We start from the raw sequence: 24,395 nt of genomic DNA on the forward strand, positions 1-24,395 counted from the left end.
CAGTCGCGTCACTCTCGCGCGCACCACCCCCGCGCGTGCGTCACCTATAGGGTGCCGGTCGGAAACTTAACCGCCGTCATAATTGGTTCCGCCGGGGCGTGTTGCCGGAAGGTCCTTACGCCCTAGCGCTCCGGGTCTCACGTTTCCAAGACTACGGGGCGGAGCTTGTCTGGCATCCTAGGCTTGTCAATCGTCTGCAGGGCCGTTACTTCCTAGAGGTTGGCTCCATCTCCCCAAGACAGTCTTTTTCAAAAGTAATTTTACTTTGTTTGTTTGTTTGTTTTCGTTTTCTCGAGACAGGGTTTCTCTGTGTAGCCTATCCTGGCACTCGCTCTGGAGACCAGGTTGGCCTCGAACTCACAGAGATCCGCCTGCCTCTGCCTCCCGAGTGCTGGGATTAAAGGCGTGCGCCACCAACGCCCAGCTACTTTTTTTTTTTTTAATTTTATGATACGGGTATTTTTGCCTGCATGTGTGGTTGTGCATTCTGTGCGTGCAGTGCCTGCGCAGGCCAGAAGAGGGAGTGAGATCTTCTGGAACTGGAGTTACAGACAGCTGTTTGCTGCCACGTGGACGCCAGGAATTGAACTCCATCCCCTGCAAAAGCAGCCAGTGCTCCTAACCACTAGAGCATCCTCTAATAAGAATGTTTTTATTTCTTTGATAATTTCAGATATGTGTACAACGTATCTTGATCATATCCAACCTAAATAGCTCCTCTCACCCTCTGGTCTTTTTATGTAAATACACAGGCATACATAACTGGAAACAGAAACTGAAGCAGTATGCACACACACACAAACACTCTCTCTCTGTGTTCTCTCTCTCTCTCTCTCTCTCTCTCTCTCTCTCTCTCTCTCTCTCTCTCTCTCTCTCTCTCCCACACACACACACACACAATTTTGATCCTTGCAAACTATAGTTGTATTTTCAGCTTTGTAAAACTGTCTCCCAGTTTTCTGCATTGAATTGGCATTGTATAGAAATTAACAGCATGTTGGTCAAGAAACATTGTGCTTATTTGTTCCATTTGTATAGAGGTAATGCAATGTATTAAACATGTAAGGTCTGCTGAGTGCTCAGCTCTAAGTAGGACATCTATGTCAACACCCAAGAAAGGGTAGCAAGAACGTAAAAGCTGGAGGATGGGAGGAGGGCTAGGACATGCAGTCTTCTGGACATGTTAACTCACAGCAGCTGTGGCCACCTGCACTAGACTGGGCCTATGGCCAGATGTGGTGGTCCATGCCTTTCATTCTAATTCTTTAGTCAGGAGGCAGAGATAGTTAGATCTCTATGAGTTTGAGGTCAGCCTGGTGTACACAGACTACTCAAGACTATATAGTGGGACTTGGTGTGGGGCAAGGCGGGGGGGGGGGGCTCGTCAGCATTCCATCACAGATGGAGGAGGGACTCATAAGGATGCACCTCCTCCTCCACAGGGGGCTATAGGAAGTCAGTGGTTGCTGGGAGAGGGGAGTCATATTCCTTGCTGGTGTAGCCACTAGAAAGTTGCCCTTGCTCAGGTAAATGACCCCTTCCACGTTCATGCAAACAGCCTTGTCTGATCACTGACTTGGGGGAGGAAAGGGTTTATTTCAACTTACAGTTCCATGCAACAATGCATTACTGGGGGAAGTCAGGGCAGGAACCTTGAGGCAGAAACTGAAGCAACAACAATGGAGGAATGGTATTCACTGGCTTGCTCCCTACAGCTTGCTCAACCTGCCTTCTTATAGCAAGCAGGACTACCAGCCCAGGGGAGGCACCACCCCCAGTGAGCTGGGTCCTCTTATCAATTATCAATCAAGAAAATGCACTGTAGGTTTGTTCACAGGCCAATCTGGGGGAAGCATTTTCTTAACTGAGGTTCCCTTTTCCCAAATAATTCTGGCTTGTGTCAAGTTGCCATAAAAACTAGTCGGTATAGTGGTACACAAGATTGTAATCTCAGCATTCTCGAGTTAAGGGCAGAGGTCAAGCTCATTCTGGGCTAACCTGGGCTACTTGAGACCTTGTCTTAAAAAGAAAAGAAGTTGAGCAGGGGTAGGGGACTAAAGAGATGACTCAGTAGTTTAAGAGAGTTTAGTATTTGAGGCTAATCTGATCTACAGAGTGAATTCCAGGATAGCCAGGGCTACAAAGAAACTGTCTTGAAAAACCAGAGACAGAGACAGAGACAGAGACACATACAGCGAGGGACAGAGAGAGAGCACAAGAGAGAACACGAGAGCTACTACTCTTGCAGAGGATCCAAGTTCCCAGTACCCACAGTAGGCAGCATATAACACTAGGGAAGTCAGTGCCCTATGACCTTCTCAGACACCTGCAAAAGAGTACTGCACTTAAACTCATGCTGGCACACATAATACACACAATGAATAAACAACACATAAGATAATCTTTTTAATGGGCACATTAATGTTTATTAAGACATTAACTCAGTCCATTTTTATGGAATTAATATTTCTCTTTCTCTGTTTCAGTTCTAGGGGTTTACAGGGGCCTACTACTGAGCTAGTGTCCCTGACCGTGGCTGGAAAGTAATAAATGCTATATGTTCTAAGCCAGGCAGTAGTGATGCAAGTCGTTAATCTCAGCACTTGGGAGGCAGAGGCAGGTGGATCTCTGTAAATTCGAGGCCAGCCTGGTCTTAGAGCGAGTTCCAGGATAGGCTCCAAAGCTACAGAGAAACCCTGTCTCAAAAAAAAATGTTGTGTGTTGTTTTTCCTGAAAGAAATAAAAATAAAGCAGGTCAGTCCCCAAGCCAAAGAGCCTCTCTGACTAATGGGAAAACACAAAACTAAATATGAATAATTGACTAGAGAGTTCTGTACCAAATGAGCTATTCATCTGCCCAGGCACATCTTCACCCTGCCCCTCAGTTAGTGGCTTAGATAGTGGCCCTCTCCTTCCACCATGGAAGCAAACTGTTCTGTCCCTCTGCCAACCTCAACCTCATCTCAGAGAGGTCTGAGAAGTGTCACAGGAGTTGTGTGGCCTCTACCTTTGCCATGAGTAGGGATGCTGACACTTGATTTGCAGTGTTGGAAGACATTTGGTCCTGCCCTGTGCAAACTCTACACCTTCCCTTAGCATTGGATATGGAGACTTCAGCTCCCCTGCCCCCACCAGCAGAGCATGGGTCCAGAAGTTGACGATGAGGAAAGTCTAGATCACCCAACAGAAGAGGAAGAGCCACAGAAATGTGAAGATGAAGGCACTGGAGAGAAAAAAAAAAAACAACAGAAAGAAGAAACAACAACCCTAAACTGGCCATTCTAGAGAAAACTGAAAAAGAGCCAGAGGCAAGATAATGTGGAGGAGTTTGCTTAGGGAAGCATCTGCCACAGAGACCCTCTGTGGGGTGTCAGGGTTCAAAGCTAAGAGGACAAGACTTTGCAGTGACCTCAAGAAAGAACAGCAGGAGGCTGGAGAGGTGGCTCAGAGGTTGAGAACACAGGCTGCTCTTCCAGAGGTCTTGAGTTCAATTCTCAGCAACCACATGGTGGCTCACAACCATCTGTAATGAGACCTCACACCTTCTTCTGGCCTGCAGGCATACATGCAGACAGAACATTATATACAAAATTAAAAAATATTTTAAAAACAGCAACACCCTCCCCAACTATTTCAAGTACTTGAGATTGACTGCTGAAAGCAAGGAGCCACTCTGCTCAGACCCCAGATGGTGGGCATTCTTCCAGATTCTTCTAGAGCCTTGAGGGTGCCTTGTACTGCTGGACTCTCAGATGCTCTAGCAAGAGTTCCCTTCCACCTGGCAGTGGTGGCACACACCTTTAACCCCAGCACTTGGGAGGCACAGGCAGGCAGATCTCTGTGAGTTCAAGGCCAGCCTGGTGAGTTCCAGGATAGCCAAGGCTACACATAGAAGCCTGGTCATGAAAAACCTAAATAAATAAATGAAAATTAAGTCCCCATAATCACAAGAAATTCCTGCCCCCTTTTCCTTAAGGCTGGGACTTACCTCCTGTCTAAAGTCCCCATTCAATTGGTTCAGGATACAAAGCCTTATCTAATGAATAATTTGGGGCTTGAGACTGCCCCTTCCTGACAGAGGACTGAGTCATGCTGCAGGCTGCCTGTACTTCTCCAACATTCAGAGTTCTGGAACCAGCTGCCAGCTAGAGGAGAGGCTAAGTGCCATGTTTATCTGATGACCCTCAGATGAACCCTGAGCCCACCCCATACTGAAAATGGACTACAGCAATTCATCCTTTCTAGCAGGAAGGCAGTCACAATGAGTCTACTGTTAGTACTACAAGAAAAGGTTGGAAGAAGGCAAGGCAGGTTACATGGGAAAGATTGCATGGGAAAGTTGGGTTGCAAACGTGCAGTGTCTACAAAGAAACTTGGTAAGCCAGCTCAAATGAAATCTAGCTCTTTAAGAGCCCAGCCGGCACAGCCTGGTTACTGGTTAATCTACCTGGCTTAGCTCTTGATGCTTCCATCCATGATGATGTCACCATCGATCAGGTTACTCAGGTGGTATGAATTCGCCAACTGCGTAATGAAGAAAACGAAGTCTCCGGAAACCTGTTCAGGTGGCCCAGGAGTCAGAATGCAGTTCTCAGGAGCCGGAAAGCCTCTAATTAAATTCAGGCACTGTGAGAGGTCCATCTACAGTTTCAGTGTACCCCAATGCTGCCCCCTGTGCCAGGGGGACATGGGCTCCACCAGGATAGAGGACGCACCTATCAGCATCTCGGACCCGTTCTCCAATGGGCATCAAGAGAAATGCTCCTTCCTCCTCAAGCCTACGAGAGGGACGTTCCTTAGGTACAGTGGCTTGAGTTATAATGAACCGTGCATGTGTTTCCTGCTGCTCGCCAGTCCTTAAACCTTCTTTGAAGGACATGTGGTGTGCTGTGCAGCGTGTGTGGGGTTGCTTTGGGTAGATTGTTGTCTTTATGTCTTTGTACATCAGAGTGTGGCTTGCCTGCCTTGGAACGGTCCTGGGTTTTGTGTACACATTTGTGTAGTATGTGAAAGACTGTGCATAGTGTATGAAGATACCTGCCAATGTTAGGAGAATGCGTGCTGGGTGGCTGACAGGGGATAACCTGGCAGTGGGTGCTATTGGAGGAACACTGTAATCTTCAGCTCAGACTACTGTGTCAAGCAGGTGCACGGTGCAGAGCAAAGCACAATCCAAGAGAGAAAGTGCTTGATGGAGGTGAATGAAATTAACAATGAAGTCTAAGGGGCCCTCCCCTTTTCTTTTTATTTCCTCTTCCTTTTACAGTGCTAGAGGTGGAGCCCAAACCTCATACAGGCTGTGTGCAGGGTCAGTGCTCAGTGCTAAGCTGCGCTTCTTCCTGTACCCTTTACTTTAACCTCAAGCCAGGCTCTTGCTGTGTGACACAGACTGGTCTGGAGCTTGCAGTGTTGACCAGTGTGCTCTTGAGCATGGGATCCTCCTGCCTCAGCCTCTTGAGGGCTAAGATCGGACTTGAGTCAATGCACGTGACTTTTCCAGGCATTAAAACATGCAGATTAGCCGGGCGTTGGTGATGCATGCCTTTAATCCCAGCTCTCGGGAGGCAGAGGCAGGAGGATCTCTGTGAGTTCGAGACCAGCCTGATCTACAGAGTGAGTTCCAGGACAGCCTCTAAAACAATACAGAGAAATCCTGTCTAGAAAAAACAAAAAAATGCAGATTAATAAAATTCCAATTAAAAAGCCAATGTGTATATATATATATATATATATATATATATATATATAGGCAACCATGGCAACATTATATATATATAATTATATATATGTTATATAATTATCATATATATATATATATATATAATATATATATATATATATATATGTTTTGTTTCCAAAACAGGGTTTCTCTGTGTAGCTTTGGAGCCTGTCCCAGAACAGAGATCTGCCTGCCCCTGCCTTCTGAGTGCTAGGATTATGTGAGTTCAAGGCTAGCATGGTCTACAGAGCAAGTTCCAGGAGAGGCTCCAAAGCTACACAGAGAAAACATGTCTCAAAAAACAAAACAAAACAAAACAAAAACCAGGAAAGAAAAAGAAAATCCCAGGAAAATCCACATATAAGTGGGTTATTAGTATTTTTAGATTCATACAATTATCTTTCAATAAAATTATATTTGATATTATTCAAATATTCAAGTTTTCTGGAGTTTCTTACTCCTTTGGGTAGATCCAAGTGCCCATCTTCCATCACCTCTGTTTCACTTCAAAACCTCCCTTTAACTTTTTGTTGTTGTTAACTTAGCCCAGGCTGGCCTTGAACTCCTGATCATCCCAGCACTTGTTTCCTTAGATTTCTAATGACAGGATGCCCTCCTGACTAAGGTCAGGAAAGATTATGACATCATGGAGGAAGTCTGCCCCTGACTCTCTCCTCCCTCTTGTAAATTCTCTGGCAAATGCTAATACTGATGGGCCCGAGCAGAATGAGAAAAGAGGTGTGGACACTGGTGTCCGCAGAAAACCACGGCAGTCCCGCCCACTCTCCAAACCCTTTCCTTCCCTTTCACCCACGCTTCCAAGTCTGCGCCTTGAGTCCCATAAAACTTGTGAGTCCCATAAAAATCGAGAATGAGCAGTGACCCTAGGGACTCAGCAGGTTCTGCCTGAACGAGGTTGGTCAGCCCTGCTGCTTACAGCTGTGCAGGGTACAGACTACACAAAGGTGCTTGGTCAGTGGGAGATGCTGACCCTCAGCCTGAACCCCATTCACCAAGCCAAGGGCACTGTCCAGAACTGCACAGAAGGCCCTTCCATAATCCATGTAAGGGGCTATAGGAGAAGGGTAGCCAGAACATCAACATACACTTTGTATTTTTCCCCTTCATACTTATCAATGGATTAAAATTTGTTGATCTTCAGTCTCCAGTGTGACAACCTACAGAAAACACGGGCTTGCCAAACTAAAACTGAAGTCACCCTTCTGGAAGAAAGCCATGAGGGTGGAGCCTCGTGCTTTCCTGTGTCACCATCAAACCTGACAAGCCCAGAGTCAACACCCAGTTAACTGTCACATGACTGAGTTTATGGGAGGGAGGGCCATCTGGCTAAGATGAAGCTAGGGAATGAAGAGTGTGGAGCACCCAGCGTGGCAAAACCAGCATCACTACAGACACATTCTTGCTCATTATAGCCTCTGCGCCCATGAGGTCTCCATAAGCTCAAAACAGTCCTGGGGATGACACTGAGGAGGAGGAGCAATCATCATTGTCCTTGGCCATCATAAAGTTGGAGTTGTTTGCTTTACTGAGAAACCCGATATCCAGATTTGAGATCTAACACTTAGATTCCCTCTTAGGAACCTACTGAGCTGGGCATTGGAACTTAATCAAAGTGCATTACATACATGCCAGAAAGTGTCATAATGAAGTCTATTATTTTGTTAATGTACAATAATGAAACATTTGATATTGGGTTACAGGCTCAAGGCCAGCTTGGGCTACATGGTGAGCTTTTGTCCTAAACAAAAACAAACAAAAAGTACAAATTTAAGTGTGTGTGGAACAGAGAGTATGTGTTAAGCACAAGTAAGGCCCTGGGTTTGATCTTAGAACCAACACAAACCAGAAAAATCTCAAGCCAAGAGTAATGGTGAGAAATAGCAATCCAGGGAGTTCAGCAGCCAAAGGCTGCTGAGCCGTGGTGAAGAAGGCTGAGCGTCTCCCAGCTGCCTCCAGGACCTTCTTACCCACATCAGCTGGCGAAATACTGAGTGAACTCCCAGAGTGGAGTAGGAAGCTCTTCCACCATTGACTGTGGGGATGTGGGGGTCCTGAGTCCTGCTTCTGCTGTACCCTTTAGCCGGCCTGCAACTGATGGCGGGGCCTGGTACAGGCTATGTGGGGGTGGGAGGGTGGGATGAACGCCCTCCTCTTTTAAATGTCCATGCTTCACAGTCATGCTTGGCATGAGTGCTTGATAATAGGCAAGATGGCACACTTGCAGTTGCAGCTCCTCTGAGGTCTGAGGCAGGAAGATCTTGAGTTCCAGGACAGTCTGGGCTATTCGGCAAGACTTCTTACTAAACACATGTCTAATGCCAACAACACCGCTCTGTTTCAGGGAATATGATGGAAAGTCTGATCTGCATGTTGGACTCACTAACACACGAGGTGAGCATTTGATCATTTTTTCCAGCGTAAGAAAACCCCACAATTACCATTAAGGGGAAAAGAGGGTTTCCTGACAGGATGAGCAGCAAACCCATTCTGCCTTCCTTGCTTCTCCTACTGCAACCCAAAGCAGGTCATGTGACTTGGGAAAGTCAGCACTACTTACAGTTTATATATTTGGAAGACTAAAAACACTTTTTAGTGATGTTGGGGTGGAACCCAGGCAGGACCTCCTGCATGATTAACTCACACCACCACTGAGCCACACCCCGACCCCTGGGGAAGTCTGTTTTCTCAGAAAAAAGCAACACAAACCTGCACACTTCTGTGACAGATTTAAAGAGAAAGAAACAGATGGTCTGGAGCTGAGTCGACCAAGATGTGTTCATGTTTGAATCAGATTGCAGGCCTCTGGCTTCCGATTCCCCACTCTCATGGTCTCCCCACTATGCAGGGTCCCCATACTCCAGGCTTGAAGAATGAAATGGGATGTGGTGGGGTCTGTAGTCTCTGGCTTTGGAAAGGTGCACTGGGGGTATCTGTGTCAGAGCACTTGCCTAGCCTGAGCCTGGCTCTCGGTTCTCCCTGAAGTACATGAGTCAAAAGTGGGACATTGCCTACCATGTTCTGTGGGTAGGATTCAGCTCAGAAGCCACTAAGTTACTTCTGGGAGACATATTAATGGGACACTTACCTAACACACACAAAACCCTGGGTTTGGCCCCACTACATGTAGCTCACAAGATCAGGGTTCTCAACCCATTTGGGGTCACATAATAGCTTTCCTCAATACCAGATATTTACATTGTGATTCATAACAGTAGCAAAATTACAGTTATAAAGTAGCAACAAAGTAATTCTATGGCTGGGGGGGGGGAGGGGGTCGTCACAGCATTAGGAAGGTTGAGAACCACTGTCCTAGATGGAAAGGCGCTCTGACAGTTGCAGACAAGTGTGACAAAGATTACAGGATTTATGGCTGCAGCCATTTTCTGAGCACCTGCCACAGGGCGCCTGCCTCTGCTTTGGGTTTTCAGGGGTCGTGTATAACTACAACGAACACGGCATACAGCGGGACGAGGCAGGATGGGAGCAGAGTCTCAGCGTCCCTCTGGTGCAGCCCAGCATGTTTGGGCTGATGGACCAGTGGGACAAGTACTTGGAAGACTTCTCTGCTTCTCCGGCCTGGCTGCCTCACAGGTAGGTGTCTGGAAAGACTACGAGTCACTCCCACTCATTTGTCACGTAAGTGGCATCCTCATTGCCGTGTGGTCACTGCTGTGTTTCAAGTCTATGCTTGAGACTGCCAATCTGTGAGAACAGATAAATCCAGTTATTAGAAAATGTCCCTCGAAGATTCTTGTGTTTGAATACTTGGTTCTCCAGATGGTGGCGCTATTTTGAGAGGGAGGTTGAGGAACTTGGGCAAGTGGGACGGGGCAGGAGGGTCTCTTGGGACAGGCCGTGGGGTTTGGAGTCTTCCTTCCTCCCTGTCCCATCTGTGCCTTTTGCTCCTTGGAAATGTGAGCAGCAGCCTCACGCTCCTGCGGCCACCAGCTTTCCCAGAGGACGCTAGGCGGGACAGGTCCCTCAGAGCCCGAGTAAAGCTGCTGCTCCTCAGTTACTTGGCCATGGAAGTTTCCTGAGGAGTGAGGCCAGCAAACACTGATGGGCGAAGTGATGACTGCTGCACACTCAGTGTTTTGAGACCTTTGTGCTCTCCTGCTTAGGTCTTTCACTGATGTGACAAGAGGCTTTTACTTTTAAGATTTATTTTAAAATATTTATTTATTTAAAATGCACGTGGGTGCTTTACCTGAGTGTAAATTCACTACATGCATGCAGATCTTGAAAAGGAGAGATGAGGGTGTTGGATCCCCTAGAACTGGTTACAGCTGGTTGTAAATTGCTGTGTGGAGCCCGGCGGTGGAAGTACACAGCATTTGGGAGGCAGAGACAGGTGGATCTTTGTGAGTTCTAGGACAGCCTAGTCTACAGAGTTCCAGGACAGCCAGAGCTATTCAGAGAAACCCTGTCTCCAAACACAAAACAAAACAACAACAAAAAAGCCCAAACTTCTGTATGGGTGCTGGGAACTGAACCTGGGTCATCTTGAAGACCAGACAAAGTTCTTTTTTTGTTTTTTTTTTTTTTTTTTTTTTTTTTTTTTTTGTTTTTTGTTTTTCAAGACAGGGTTTCTCTGTGTAGCTTTGGAGCCTATCCTGGTACTCGCTCTGGAGACCAGGCTGGCCTCGAACTCACAGAGATCCGCCTGCCTCTGCCTCCCGAGTGCTGGGATTAAAGGCTTGTGCCACCAATACCGGGCCCAGACAGGGTTCTTAACTGTGGAACCATCCTCTAGCCACTGCTTTTTATTTTTCTTCTCCCCCCCCAAGACAAGGTCTTACTGTATAGCCCAGGCTGGCTACAAAATCACCATCCTCCTGCCTCAATCTCCAGAGTGCTGGGATTAAAGAAGAATGTTACTATGCCCAGCTATGAGAATGTATTTTTAAACATACACAGAAAAATCCACGTTATATTTCATAATTTTTATTTGGTTTTTCGAGACAGGGTTTCTCTGTGGCTTTGGAGGCTGTCCTGGAACTATCTCTTGTAGACCAGGCTGATCTCGAACTCACAAGAGATCTGCCTGCCTCTACCTCCCAAATGCTGGGATTAAAGGCGTGTGCCACCACCGCCCGGCCTATATTTCATAATTTTATATTTAGTTTTTGAGACAGGATCTGTCTTCATAACCTTGGCTGTCTTGGAACTCATTCTGTAGATCAGGCTGGTCTCCAACTCACAGAGATCTGAATGTCTCTGCCTCCTGGGTGCTAGGATTAAAGGTGTGTGCCCAATGCCCAGCTCATAATTTTATTCTTGACACAAGCTCTCACTATGTGGCCCAGACACACCTTGAACTCTCAAGAGATCCACCTGTCTCTGCCTTGGGCATGCTAGGCTTAAAGGCATGTACTACTATGCCTGGGATTCCTAAAATTTTACAAGTATTGTTTATAGTGTACAAATATTTAAGTGCATTTTTGTTTGTTTTAGCAATTTGAAATTAATTTCTCAAATTTTTTTCCTCTTCACTCTTTTTTTTCTGGAGTTAGAGTCTCACTATGTAGCCCTGGTTGGCCTTGGACTCACACGGATCTGTCTGCCTCTGCCTCCTCCGTTTTGGGATTAAAGATGTGAGTCTTGGTTAATTTTTTTTTTTTTTTTGGTTTTTCGAGACAGGGTTTCCCTGTGGCTTTGGAGGCTGTCCTGGAACTAGCTCTTGTAGACCAGGCTGTCCTAGAACTCACAGAGATCTGCCTGCCTCTGCCTCCCGAGTGCTGGGATTAAAGGTGTGTGCCACCACCGCCCGGCTCCATTAAAAATTTTTTTAAAAGATTTATTTATTTATCATGTATTCAGTGTTCTGCCTACACGTATGCCTGCAGGCCAGAAGAGGGCACCAGACAGATCTCATTATAGATGGTTGTGAGCCACCATGTGGTTGCTGGGAATTGAATTCAGGACCTCCGGAGGAGCTCTTATAACCTTTGAGCCATCTCTCTAGTCCTGGATTAAATTTTTTAAATTACATTTTGTTCATTTACTTTGGGTGTCCTGTGTGTGTGTGCACCACAGCACATGCATGATAGTCAGAGGACAACTTGGAAGAGTTGGTTCTCTCCTACTATCATGTGAGTCCCAAAGATTGTCGAGGTTTGTGGTAGGTGCCTTCACCACCGAACAGCTCTTAATGTCAGCATTTGCTAGGGCCAGCATGGTGGCCTCAGTGGAGCTCACTTTTCTCTCAAGGTACGAGGAGAACCACTACAACTGCTCCAGCTTTGCCCTCACCTTCATTAACTGCATCCTTGCCATGGAGGGCAAAGAGCAGCTGGACAAGAGGGAGTTCACGGAGAAGTACGTGGTCCCGAGGACGCGCCTGGCCTCCAAGTACATCATGCTCTACAGGGCCATCCAGGAGAGGGGCTTCCACGTGGCTGACCATCCCGACCCAGTGACAAGTCCCTCGTGAGCAGTCTGTGTTGGGTGCTTCCAGTGAGGGCAGTTGGGGCAGGACATTCGGGTTTACGATTTTTAAATGGTACTGCGGATTCCTAACTGTATTTAACTGTGGCTAATAAAAAAATGATGTATAGTTTTCCCTTAAGCATGATTATAAAAACTTATAAAATTAACAAAAATAAATAAAAATTCACAGAGCTAACAAAATTACAGAGTATACAGTTCAGTGGGAAAACCACCTACCAATCATGTAAGAGACCCTAGGTCCAGTCCCCTGTACCACACTCCCAAATTAAGACAAAAAAACAAATTTCCCTGGGTCTCAAAAAATAATATTCTAAATTTCTTCCACAGTTGTTTTTAAGCTGAGAATCTGCTAACAAAGTAGAAGAATCTTATTCACTGATCCAAACAAATGCTTTGTATAAATTACTGTAAACTGAGCACATTGGCTTTTTGATGTGACTGAAGAGTGGTGGACTAGAGAGAGGGGTGTTGAGGGTAGGAGAGGGAGACACGGGCTCTGAAGATCTGAGTGAGTATGTCTTACACCTGCACTTGAAGGCACACGAGAAGGCTGGGGGTGAAGCCAAATGGTAGAAAATCTGCCTGCGCAGTAAACTCTGGATTGTCAAGAATAATAAACAAGACAAACAGAAACAGATACAATAGTGGCTGGAGAGATGGCTCAGGTGTTACGAGCACTTGTTCCTTTCGCAGAGGAGTTGGTTAATTCCCACACGGCAACTTGCAGCCACCTGTTACTCCAGTTCCAGAGGATCCAACACCCTCTTGTGGCCTCTGTGGGCACCAGGCACATGGTGGACAGACAGACATGCAGGCAAAATACCCATACACATTAAATAAAATAATTCAAAATTAAAACAATAAAACCCCCAAGTGTAGCAGAAGTATCTTTGAAACTGTCCTTCACCCTCTTCTGACAGAGCTGGCCATTGCTCTAACAGACTTCATTTTCTCTCTGGCCTGTTCTTTCTTTGGGCTTTTTTTTTTTTTCTTCTCCAGATGATCTCAAATTCTAGGGAGAACAAACGGAAAGCAGGACACCCAACCCCCTGTGACTGGTCACCCAACACCCCACGAAAGCATATCCAATACCCACAACTGACAGGGCAAACTTCATTAAATTCTTCTTCTGCCTCACCACACTCACTCCTCAGCTGTTTGGCTCTCCTGGGAACTAGCCCTGGTCTGCTAAGAGACCCCTGGTCTGGGGCCATGTTAATACAGGGAAATCTCATGGGTACCAATGATATTAGTTATTTCCCTCATCGTTGTGACCCTAACCTGACAAAAGCCACTTAGGGAAGGAAGTTTGGTTTGAGGGGGCATTCCATCATGGTGGGAGGTCACAGAGGCAGGACTGAGGCAGCTGAACGCACTGCACCCACAGTCAGGAAGCAGAAAGATGGGCACTGGTGTTCAGCTCGATTTTCTCCTCTGTATTCAGTGCAGGACACCAGACCATGGGGCTGTGTGGCTCACTACTTAGAATGGGTTTTCCCATGGCCAGAGGTTTGTCTTCTAGGTGGTTCTAGATCCTGTTGACAATCAACACACATAAGCCACCATAGGCTCTAAGTCTGAAGACAGCCTCTGTTTTCCCAGGAGCTCTTGAGAGTCTTTTGGCATAAACCAGATTGGAACCTGCCTTATTTTAAATTTTTTGGTCAGCATACAAAATCACAAGTTCCATGATAACATTGTCCCATGTGTGTATCATACACTGTCACCCTTCCTTGCCTGCCCCCATACCTTATTACTCAGCACTAACAATAAAGATAGAACCTTTCCTACAGAGGTCTCTGGTGAATGCTACAGTACAGGTAAATAGCGGGGTGGGGTGGAGGGAGTAGACTTCCCTCCACACCAAATACCCATATTTATAAAATCAGGAACTTTAAAAGCTGCCCATCCAGATCCCAAACAACAGCTAAGACTTCACTGGAAACTGAGGTGACTGATAGAGCCAGGCTCTCTCCATGAACTGGAAGCTCACCATTTTGGCTCTGCTGGCCAGCTAGAGAGCTCTCCAGATCTGCCTATCTCTACCCCACCTCCCACCCACAATGCTGGGTTACAAGGTGTGTGCAGCCATGCCTGGCTGTGTACCTGGCTGCTGGGATGCAAACTCAGGTCTTCATGCTTGTGTAGCAAGTGCTCTTACCCCGAACCATCGCCCCAGCCCAGCTCCATTTCACAGATGAGGAAACTGAGGCTCAGAGAGACCATCATTCCCAAGGCTGCCCATCTGAGTTTCTGCTTTGTGCCCTCTCAGGGTCCAGCCAGAGGCTTACTTATAGCAGGTGGTAGGGCTTGGTTAAAAAGGTCTGAGGTGGACCATTCAGTTCATACACATGCCATTCTCGTAATGCCTCTTTATTTTTAAAAGTTCTGCCCAAAAGTTCTCTCAAAAAGCTCTCTTTAAGATTTCTCCTCAAAAGTTCTTTCTCTAAAAGCTCTTCCTTAAAGTTCTCTTTAGAAGTTCTCCTAGATCCCACATGGTTTCCAGTTTATATACCCACAGACACAATTAGCAATTCTCTGGCAACGGCAAGGACACCAGGCATGCATATCTCTCAAGGCCAAGAAGGCAGGTAAAGTCTTGACAAAAGCGGGCACCTAATGTTTTAATACGTCCAGGCAAACGTAAGAGGCGAGGAAGGGTTAAATGGCTATGATCGCTAAGATGGAGAAAGGGCGTTAGTACGTAAAACTACATTTATGTGGTTAGTTAAACCAGCAGTCTATAATTGATAAATGTAAAACAAGGAAGAAACACTGGGAGTTTATAATTGACAAATGTAAAAGAAAGGGAAGAAGCACTGTAGGCACTGGGTTTTGCTTTCGCTTTTTTAGTAGCTGGAAACAGTGTCATGGTAGCCATGACAACTTGCATAAGCTGTGGAAGGAAAATGGGTCCTTGAGCCATATTAGCATTTTCAACAAATGCTAGAGAATTCTCCCAGCATTAGATCAAAGTAAAAGGCTATGTGATCTGGAGGCTATTGCTTCCAGCCTCAGGGTAAGCACTGGGGGCTCTTACCACTGACCCTCCCCTCCCACCCATGAGAAGGAATTTCCTTTCTCTGGGGCCTTTTTGAGAATATAAAGCACCAGTATTTTATTTTTCTTTTCTTTTTTTCTGTTTGGTTTTTTGAGACAGGGTTTCTCTGTGGCTTTGGAGACTATGCTGGAACTATCTCACTATCTCTTGTAGACCAGGCTGGTCTCGAACTCACAGAGATCTGCCTGCCTCTGCCTCCCGAGTGCTGGGATTAAAGGTGTGCACCACCACCCAGTAATTTTCTATGTATCAAGATTCACAGCCAAATTCATAGCAACAGATAATCTGAGCTCTGTATTTCTTGTAAACTTTTGTGAGGCAACTTTTCTCCATCAGAAGTTAATTCTGGTGTGTTGATATCTAGAGTATTAATTGCTACTTCTGTTATAAATGAAAAAGGCTCTCAGCACTTACCCAGCATGTGTGACACTTGGGCAGACTTTAGGAAGAACTATCACTGATGAAATGTGGTGTGGAGGGGGCTGGAGAGATGGCTCAGCGGTTAAGAGCACTGACTATTCTTCCAGAGGTCCTGAGTTCAATTTCCAGCAACCATATGGTGGCTCACAACCACCTTAAATGAGATCTGGTGCCCTCTGCTGGCATGCAGGCACAAGACTGTATACATAATAAATAAATAAAAATCGTTAAAAAAAAAACTTAGCCAGCCTGGCAGGTGGAGACTGATCAGGAGGAGGAATCTGAGGTAAGCTGGAGCATCCTAGCAAAACCTTGTATCACCCTCCCCTCAAAAATTCACATGAAGATGCCAATTATTCAGGCTACTAGAAGCCTTTCACATAAAGGAAATGCATACACCAGCCATTACTTTCACAGGTTTAGAATGCTTTTTTTCCCATTATGTGTTTGTAGGCAAGTGATCCCTATATTTTGCACAATGGTCAACCTGCTTTTAACCTTTTAGTAGTTTGCAAAACAACAAATGTTTATGATAAACTGGTGTGTTAAACATCTGGGCTGGTGGAGTTCAGGAGGCAAGGACACTACGGCTAATCTTAATGACCCACAAGATGGAAGGAGAGAACTTGACTCCTGTTAAGTCCTCTGACCTTCAACCCAGAGGCATTTATTTCTGTGTAAATGCCCATCTGGAAGAGACTCCTGTGAGCCTGAGGCTCCAAAGGTATGGGGAGGCAATTCTGCTGAGTTAGAGTATGGCATCTCACTTGTGCAAAGTCCTAAAGATGGCTTTGTCATAGGGCAAATTTCTAATTTTTTTGTTTTTGTTTTTGTTTTTTTGAGACAGGGTTTCATTGTGTAGCCCCGACTGTGCCAAAACTCGCTCTGTAGACCAGGCTGGCCTCCAATTCACAGAGATCAGCCTGCCAATGCCTCTGCCTCCCAAGCGCTAGGATTAAAGACTTAAAGGCATACACCATCACCGCCTGGCTGCAAATTTCTAATCCTGATGAACTTGGGTTTTTAAAACAAACGTCTGTCTCCCATTTGCACATTTGTTTCAGAAGGGCACAAACCCTTCAAGGGTAAGCTGACACTGCTATTGGCTGGAAGCCACAGGTGGTATTGAATCAACATCCACTGTATTTCAATCCAGCACCCCATGGTCTCTATGGTAACGTAGAAGAGCATGTGGCTTGGCGATGTCCATGTCAATCATGCAAAGAAGAAACATTTTTACACAGGCTTGAGTAGAGACACTGCTTCTGGGGCTGGGGACCTATCAGCTGTGGGGCTGGAGAGATGGCTCAATGGTTAAGAGCACTGACTGCTCTTCCAGAGGACCTGGGTTCAATTCCCAGCACCCACATGGCAGCTCACAACTGTCTGTAACTCCTGTTCCAGGGGATCCAATGCCCTCATAAAGACATTCATTCATGCAGGTGAAACACCAATGTACATAAAATAAAACAAAACAAAAAAAGCAAACTCTAACCTAGCACAGGTAATGCCTGAGTCTCCAACAGCTCCAACCAAACCTATTGAGAAGATCCTGCAATGCTGCCCGTTCCCCCACCCCCTCACCGGGGTGGGTATTGAACCCAGACCTGGCTTTGTAGGCTGTTCCCTACAGCGTCCAGCCTAGGATGCTCCTCCACAGCGTTCAGTGACAAGTGGTACCTGTGGTCTCTAGGGCTTTCCATACCACATGGTTATTGAAGTTTGTATACTTGGAGACACACTCAACCTTCAAGGCACCTGAGATGGCATGAGGCAGGGTGGATGAAGCACTCTTGGGAGAGTTCAGACTGCAATGCATCCAAGCACTAAGTAGGACTAAATGAAATATGTGAAGTGGCTCCTCAAACTCCTGTCTGACTTTAAAAGTTCTGAAAAGTGATGAGTCAAACAACAAGAAACCACAAGAAATCTCAGAAGCCTGGCAAAAATGGGGGGGGGGGAGACAGAGAGAAGTGGGGGGAAGACAAAGTCAGCAAAAATGAACTTGGAGCAGGCACGTCTGTACAGCCCACTGATGCTCGAAGGGAGTCAGGGCGGGGAGGAGCAACACTACTACTGAACTTGCTCTTCAGATCACAAGGCCTAACACACGTGCGAGGGCAGGATCGAGGCCTGGACAGATGCACACAACTAGGATGTAAGCCATGAGCAGAGCAGACTGCATGGAGTCAGAAAGCTGGTGGCCACAGGTCACAGCGATTAGCACTATGTGCCTGTTCTTTTAAATATCACTGCTTCCAAAGATGGTCTCAGCCAACCACTTTGGGATTGTCATGTGTCAGTTTCTTGAGCCTGGACCTGGATGAATCTCAGACATTTCTCTTTCACTTACATGAACTCACACTGTGGCTCTCAACCCATCCTCACAGGACCACCTCTCAAGGCCACACCCCTGGCTGGCTATCTGGTAAACATGTACCAAAAATATGTTGAAGCTCAATTTACCTGTTTACAGTACCGAAGGGGATAGTTCTTCCAGGGAGATAACCCAGTCAGTAGCTTCTCTCCCGTAAGGGATTAATGTGATTCTTGAAGGATGGTGTAGCTCCTCAGAGATATAGTTAGAGAACTATATCCTCATCCCAGGTCTTGTTTTGGTTCATGTCCCTTCCCATTTCTCCCGAAAATTATGATGACATCTAGTGCTCGACCTGTGTCATGCTGTTTGGACTTTGCAGCCATGAAAATCCTGAACCAAATAAGGCTCTTTCTTTACATGCTATTTAGCACCAGACATTCTGTTATAGAAACACAAAAACTGACTAAGATGCCCAAATGCCCCTTGGGCAAAAATTTTTCTGCTCTCTAACCCATGGGAAGATGGGGACGATGTCATGTTCTGCTAAACATAAACTACATTCGTTGTCTTTCAAAAAGCTTCACTGCTTTTTTTTTGTTTTTGTTTTTGTAGATAGGGTTTCTCAGTGTAACAGTCCTGGCTGTCTTGGAATTTGCTTTGTAGACCAGGCTGGCCTTGAACTCATTGAGATCCACCTGCCTTTATCTTCTGAGTACTGGGATTAAAGGTGTACATCATCACCACACTGCTTATTTTTATTTTATAAAAATTTCTCCAAAGCAGGAGTCAGCTTTTTTTTTTTTTTTTTTTTTGAACTTACTTTGTAGACCAGGCTGGACTGGAACTCACAGAGATCTGCCTGCCTCTGTCTCTTGAGTGCTGGGATCAAAGATGTGTGCCATCATCACCTTGTGCAAGACCCATTTTGAATAGCTAATATGGTATAATTTTGTGTTCAACATGCAAGCATGTCAAATAATGAGTTCATTAAGAAGACACCAGTCACTCAGTATTTCAAGGATTCCAGGCCATCACTTATTTTCAATCCTTTGGGTTATTGTTTGAAGTCATTGGGTGAACTGAGCCACAGGAGTAGATTTTCCATTTCAAGCAACAGAACATGGGGCTGTGACCCCCAAACACACTCATGCTCCTGTGAACTGAGGAGTCTGAGGCTGAAAGGTCAAAGCTCATCTTGGTCACTTCTCTCTCGTGAAGAAACCCAACGGCTGAGAATCACCTCCTGCAACCAAGTAAAAGAGGGCTGGGCTTCAGAAAAAGAAGTAGGAGTCCCAAGCATGTGACGTCATGACCCTCACACGGAAACCTGAACTAGTGTACCAACACAAAGCAGTGAAGGCTGGTGCCTAACCCTAGGGCTGGTCTGGGGTGCACTGGCCCTTTTGGCTAGCCATGGGAGTGAGAAGTGAACTCTGGTTGACATTTTATGAACCACCAACCTAGAGAAGATCAGAACAAATGGAGGGAGGTGGCACTGGGGCCCTGGAGACTGACAGGGCTCTGACTGGGACCAAGGAGGATGCAACCTATAGAGAGAAGGAAAACAAGAGCACGCTGGCTTGTGCAGGAAGCACAGATACTGTTGAAGTCTTTCAGGCAGTGGGCAAAGGGAAGGGCACAGAAACAGCAACAAACACTGGGGACTCCATGATGAACTTGGCAGCCCTAGCAGAGGAAAACCAGCCAGTACTAGAGGCCATCTGGTTCAATACAAGAATAAGGGAGTGAGATGTGTGGGCGTGCGTGAGGCTCAGTGGCAGAGTAGGCACTTAGTATGAGTGAGGCCCTGTGTTTTCACCCTCAGCACTGAAGGAAGTCACATGAGAACTTAGAAAAGGGAGAGACAGCTAGTCTCTGGGAGTGAGACCTATGGGAGACCTGGCCTGGCTCCAGCTGGAGATGGGGGAGCAACAGACAGACTGGCCGGGGCTGTGGAATGGTGGTGTCTAACAGGTTCAGTGGGAAGAAGGACAGAGAGGTTAACAGGGCCAGAAGAAGCTCTCCATCACTGAGAAAAGGCCCTTCCTGGCAGGTTTCCAGAGGACGCAGTGGGAGCAGACTCTTGGGAGGCCGTGGTAGGCCTCTGCACGCACAGACCTGAACCTGTATCCTCTTCATGCACTCTGGGGTTTCCATGTCTTCGCTAGTCATGGTAGAGGGCTTAATCAAGTAGCACAGCATCAGCTCCTGCAGAGAAACAGAGACCTCAATGTGCCAGCATGTGAGGAGGGACAGGCACCCCACCTGTCCCCGTGCACACTGGACACACTATAGTGTGCGCTCACAGCACACCGCCGTCTAAACACCCGGCTTTTACAGTCACCCAGAGGATGTGAGAATGGGATGAAGCACACAAGTTGATTGACTGCACAGCTAAGACGGAAAACACTTACTACTTGTGTTATCAGATGGGGAGACAGGCTGGCTCAGACTCATGACCCTCCTGTCTCCACTTCCCAAGTTACAGGTGTGTTCCCCTGGCTGAGATGTACAAATAACTTTTTAAATTATGTGTTTATCTTTGTGCCTGTGTGCATATGAGTACAGGTGCCTGTGGAGGCTGGAAGAGGGCATTGGACCTCCTGGAGCTGGAGTCATAGGCAGCTGGAAGATGCCTGATGTGGATGCTCTGATCCTCTGGAACAAAGTGCAGTGTGAGCTCTGAGCCACTGAGCCCCAAATGACTTGGAAAAAAAAAAATCCTTATTTTTGCTTATGTGTGTGTGTCTCTGTGTATGTATATGTATGCCACGTGAGTGCAGTTGTCAATAGAGGCCAGAAGAGGGCATCAGATCCTCTGGAGCTGGATCACAGGTGGTTGAGTTGTCTGATGTGGGTGTTGGGCTCAACTCTGTTCCTCCGCAGGAGCAGCAGGTGCTCTTAACCTCAGAACCACTTCTCTATCCCCACATTCCCACTTTAAAAACTTTTTACTATGTTTAAAAGACAAACAAAAGAAATATGTAAGTGACAGGCAAGGCTAAGGCTGTGGTACCTTAGAGACGTTGCCTGAGACTCTGCTCAAGGCGGCCAGTGACTTCCAGCTGAAAGGTCTTCGGAGGGAGCCCTCAAAGTTGTCGTCTACTAGCTCAACGATGACAGAATAGCTAGAAGACAAGAGAGGCATCCTGGGAAAGCCATATCATCAACTTGTTCAGAGAGCAGTGTGTCTCACTAAAAACCAAGACAGAAGGATTTCACATCGCCTGCTGCTAAAAGCCTAGACCACTAAAGAGAGCTACTAATGACCAACTGATGGGAAGCTACCCCCTTCAGGCTGATGGCACACTTACTGACAGGAAAGACTAGAAATACTTTTCTCAGTGTGAAAATGGTAAATTCATACAGCTGTTTGGATACTCATACTCACTGGCTGCTCTGAGGACTGTACACAGACTAACCTGTTGTTTTACACATCCATGATGTGCACAGTGTAACAAGACTAGTGTCCTATCACTTCCTTGTAGTGCTGATCATGGAACACAGGGCCTCACACAAGCATTCTACCCCAGGCTCAGCCTGAAGCCTGTAGGAACATGCTTTCTTTTCTTTTTTTTTAGAGACAGGGTCTCACTATGTAGCCCTGGCTAGTCTAAAACTTGCTATGTAGACCAGGCTGACCTCAAATTTATAGAGCTCTACATACTTCCTCTTCAGAGTGCTGAGCTTAAAGACATGTTCTACCACACCTGGCCAGGAATATGACTTTTTAAAAGAGATATAGGTTTGGGCTGGAGAGATGGCTTAGTGGTTAAGTGCATTGGCTGCTCTTCCAGAGGACTTGGGGGTCATTCCCTGCACCCACATAACAGCTCACAACTGTCTGTAACTCCTGTTCCAGAGGATCTGACACCCTTATGCAGACATATGCAGGCAAAACATCAATGTACATAAAATAAGTTACTAAAAAAGTAAGTATAGGTGTTTGTCCACCCATGTGTTTGTGCACCATGTTCATGCCTGGTGTCTATGGATGCCAGAAGAAGATACTGGATCCTCTTGTTGTTAAGTCACCACATGGGTGCTGGGAACTGAACCCGGATCTTCTGAAAGAGCAGCTCTGGCTGTCCTTGAACTTGCTCTGTAGACCAGGCTGATCTTGAACTCAGATCCGACTGCTTCTGCCTCCTGAGTATTGGGATTAAAAGCCTACACTACCACTTTTATTTGTTTCTGAGACACTGAAAACTAAACTTGAAGCCAGAAATTTCTTTGTGTTCTTTCAATTAATTTATTTAAAAATTTCCAAACCTTGCGTGGTAAAATGGAGGGCCTTTCCGATACAGCACTGCAAAGAAGAGAAGGGAGACGTTAACCCATCACAGCCAGGCTGAGCGAGGCAAACACTCAGCTCTCTGCATGAGGGTACTGCTCTCTGCCCTCCAGCCTTCTTCCGATCCAAAATCCTTCTCCCAGAAACAAAGAAGTTAGTCAAAGCTGGGTGGTGGCAGCACAAGCTTGTGATCTCAGCACTTGGGAGGCAGATACAGGTGGATCTCTGTTCGAGACCAGCCTGGTCTCCAGAGTGAGTTCCAGGATAGGCTCCAAAGATACACAGAGAAACCCTGTCTCGAAAAACAAACAAAAACCAACCCTGGCCCACCCCATAAGCAACTCCCCCAAGTTAAATACAAGTCATTCTTTTTGGCTTTCTTCTGGTGTTGGAGACTGAATCTAGTGATTCACTCTTCCCAGGCCGTACCCCCAGCCACAAGTGTCTTTCTCCATGTGTATGATGTGGTAGAAAGAACATGAAGTCCATAAAATGTACAGCATTTGTGATTTGTTGCAAATCAACCAAACTCAGAGTGAGGGTGGCCCTGTCTGCTGAGTGCTGTGGCAGGTGCCGCACTGGAGATGAGCAAACCTCCAGCATATTTCCAGGGAAGTCAAGGGTCACTTCTCAGCCTTTTGGCTACACAAGTAGAAATTCAGGTCCTGCAGAGATGGCTCAGTGGTAAGAGCATAGGCTATTTGAGTATGAGGGCCTGAGTTTCAATCCCCAGAACAACATAGAAGGTGGGTTATGGTTGTACATGTCTGTAACCCCAATAGCAGGGGTGGAGAGGCTGGGGTATGGTGTGGTGTGGTGTAGTGTGGGATGGGGTGGGGTGGGGTGGAGTGGCGGGGTGGTAGGTGGATCCTGAGAGCTTACTGGCCAGCCCAGCCAAAACAGTGAGCTTCTGTTCTGGTTCACTGAGAAACCCTGTCTCAAGGCAATAAGGCGAAGAATGACTGAGGAGGCCACCTGACAGCCTCCTCTGACCTCCTGACGCATTCTCACCTGCAGTCACATGCATGTATCACACACTCACGTGCACAGGCTGGCAAGATGCCTCAGCAGGTAACAATGCTTGGTATGAATGCCCATACCATAGCACACGTGCCCATGCAAACCTGAATTCATGCACACACTTATAAATGGAAACTAAAAAATAAACAAATAAGAAAGAAATTCAGTCAAGAGGGTATCAAAGACCCACAACCACATACTCCACCCAGTTACCAGTCTGCCTTTCTCACTGGGATCTGACACAGGAAAGGGTGAAGCCAGTCTGTAGAGATCAAAAAGAACCTCTCATTGAAGGAGCCTGGGCCTAACGACTGCAGGCCTCTGCAGGGACCCTTTGAGGCAGGTACCCCATGGCTGCCCACCATGTCTACCTTGCTTCCTTCAGCCTCGCAGTCCCTGAGCAGCCAGGCCCGTCTCTGTGCTGTGTCATGTGTCATGGGCAGAGTCTGTGCTCAGCACTTAGTGAGTGATCCTGAGAGTCTGTGCTGAAGACAACCACAAGCCTGGGACCCTGAGCACCTGTCAAGAGTTCATCTGGAGACCACTGGAGATGCTCATGGGATTTCATGTAAAACAAAGTGAATGCTATAAAGAGCCCCAGGCCTGGCATTTATAGATGAACAATGAACACTATGGCCAAGTGCCAAAGGCCAAAATTTGTAAATAACCTACAGCTATGCCTCTTCTGCTGCCATGTACTAGCCCCATGACACAGGCTTCCCCTTGCTCCCCAATAAAGGAAAGTTGGTTTCCCTTGAGCAATGGACACAATTTCCCTGGGAAAGAATTCTAGTAACACCAGGTTAAGCATAGTCTATTTTAGAGTATTACAATTTTGATTTATTTTTGATTTTTTTATTATATGAGTGTTTATCCTGCATGTGTTTTTGTGCACGACATGTGTGCTTGATGTCTAACAGAGGCTGTAAGAGGAAGTAAGATTCTCTGGAACTGGAGTCACAGATAGTAGTTAGCCACCAGGTGCCGGGACTCAAATCTGGGTCCTCTGGAAGAACAGCCAGTTCCCTGAACCTCTGAGCCATCTCTCCAGCCCCAGCATTAAGAATTAGAAAACTGCACTGACTTTCTC

At 46.4% G+C, this 24,395-nt stretch overlaps 2 protein-coding genes across 30 annotated transcripts in view; one reads left to right on the plus strand and one right to left on the minus strand.

Annotated features, from left to right (window-relative positions):
• The first annotated feature begins 4,384 nt into the window (after positions 1 to 4,384).
• On the plus strand, positions 4,385 to 12,284 carry Mkrn2os (MKRN2 opposite strand). Its single transcript, XM_027429168.2, has 4 exons — positions 4,385 to 4,800; positions 8,082 to 8,131; positions 9,169 to 9,331; positions 11,951 to 12,284. Exons 1-4 carry the CDS (start codon positions 4,463 to 4,465, stop codon positions 12,171 to 12,173), a joined length of 774 nt encoding a protein of 257 aa, XP_027284969.1. The 5' UTR covers positions 4,385 to 4,462; the 3' UTR covers positions 12,174 to 12,284.
• Tsen2 (tRNA splicing endonuclease subunit 2) overlaps positions 7,243 to 24,395 on the minus strand; it is a 73,513-nt gene continuing 56,360 nt past the window's right edge. For 25 of the 29 annotated variants that reach the window (XM_035448389.1, XM_035448391.1, XM_035448387.1 and 22 more), the window contains 5 exons: positions 22,264 to 22,300; positions 21,008 to 21,119; positions 20,110 to 20,217; positions 18,812 to 19,234; positions 7,243 to 9,442 (listed from right to left, as the gene is read on the minus strand). In XM_035448389.1, the coding sequence (XP_035304280.1) occupies positions 19,175 to 19,234; positions 20,110 to 20,217; positions 21,008 to 21,119; positions 22,264 to 22,300 (317 nt within the window). In that variant the 3' untranslated portion in view covers positions 7,243 to 9,442; positions 18,812 to 19,174. Of the gene's footprint in view, positions 9,443 to 18,811; positions 19,235 to 20,109; positions 20,218 to 21,007; positions 21,120 to 22,263; positions 22,301 to 24,395 lie in introns of those variants that run through there. The other 4 variants (XM_035448394.1, XM_035448392.1, XM_035448399.1 and 1 more) reach the window with 3 other exon arrangements.

Source organism: Cricetulus griseus, chromosome 8 (genome assembly GCF_003668045.3).
Source record: "Cricetulus griseus strain 17A/GY chromosome 8, alternate assembly CriGri-PICRH-1.0, whole genome shotgun sequence".
Lineage (NCBI taxonomy): Eukaryota > Metazoa > Chordata > Mammalia > Rodentia > Cricetidae > Cricetulus > Cricetulus griseus.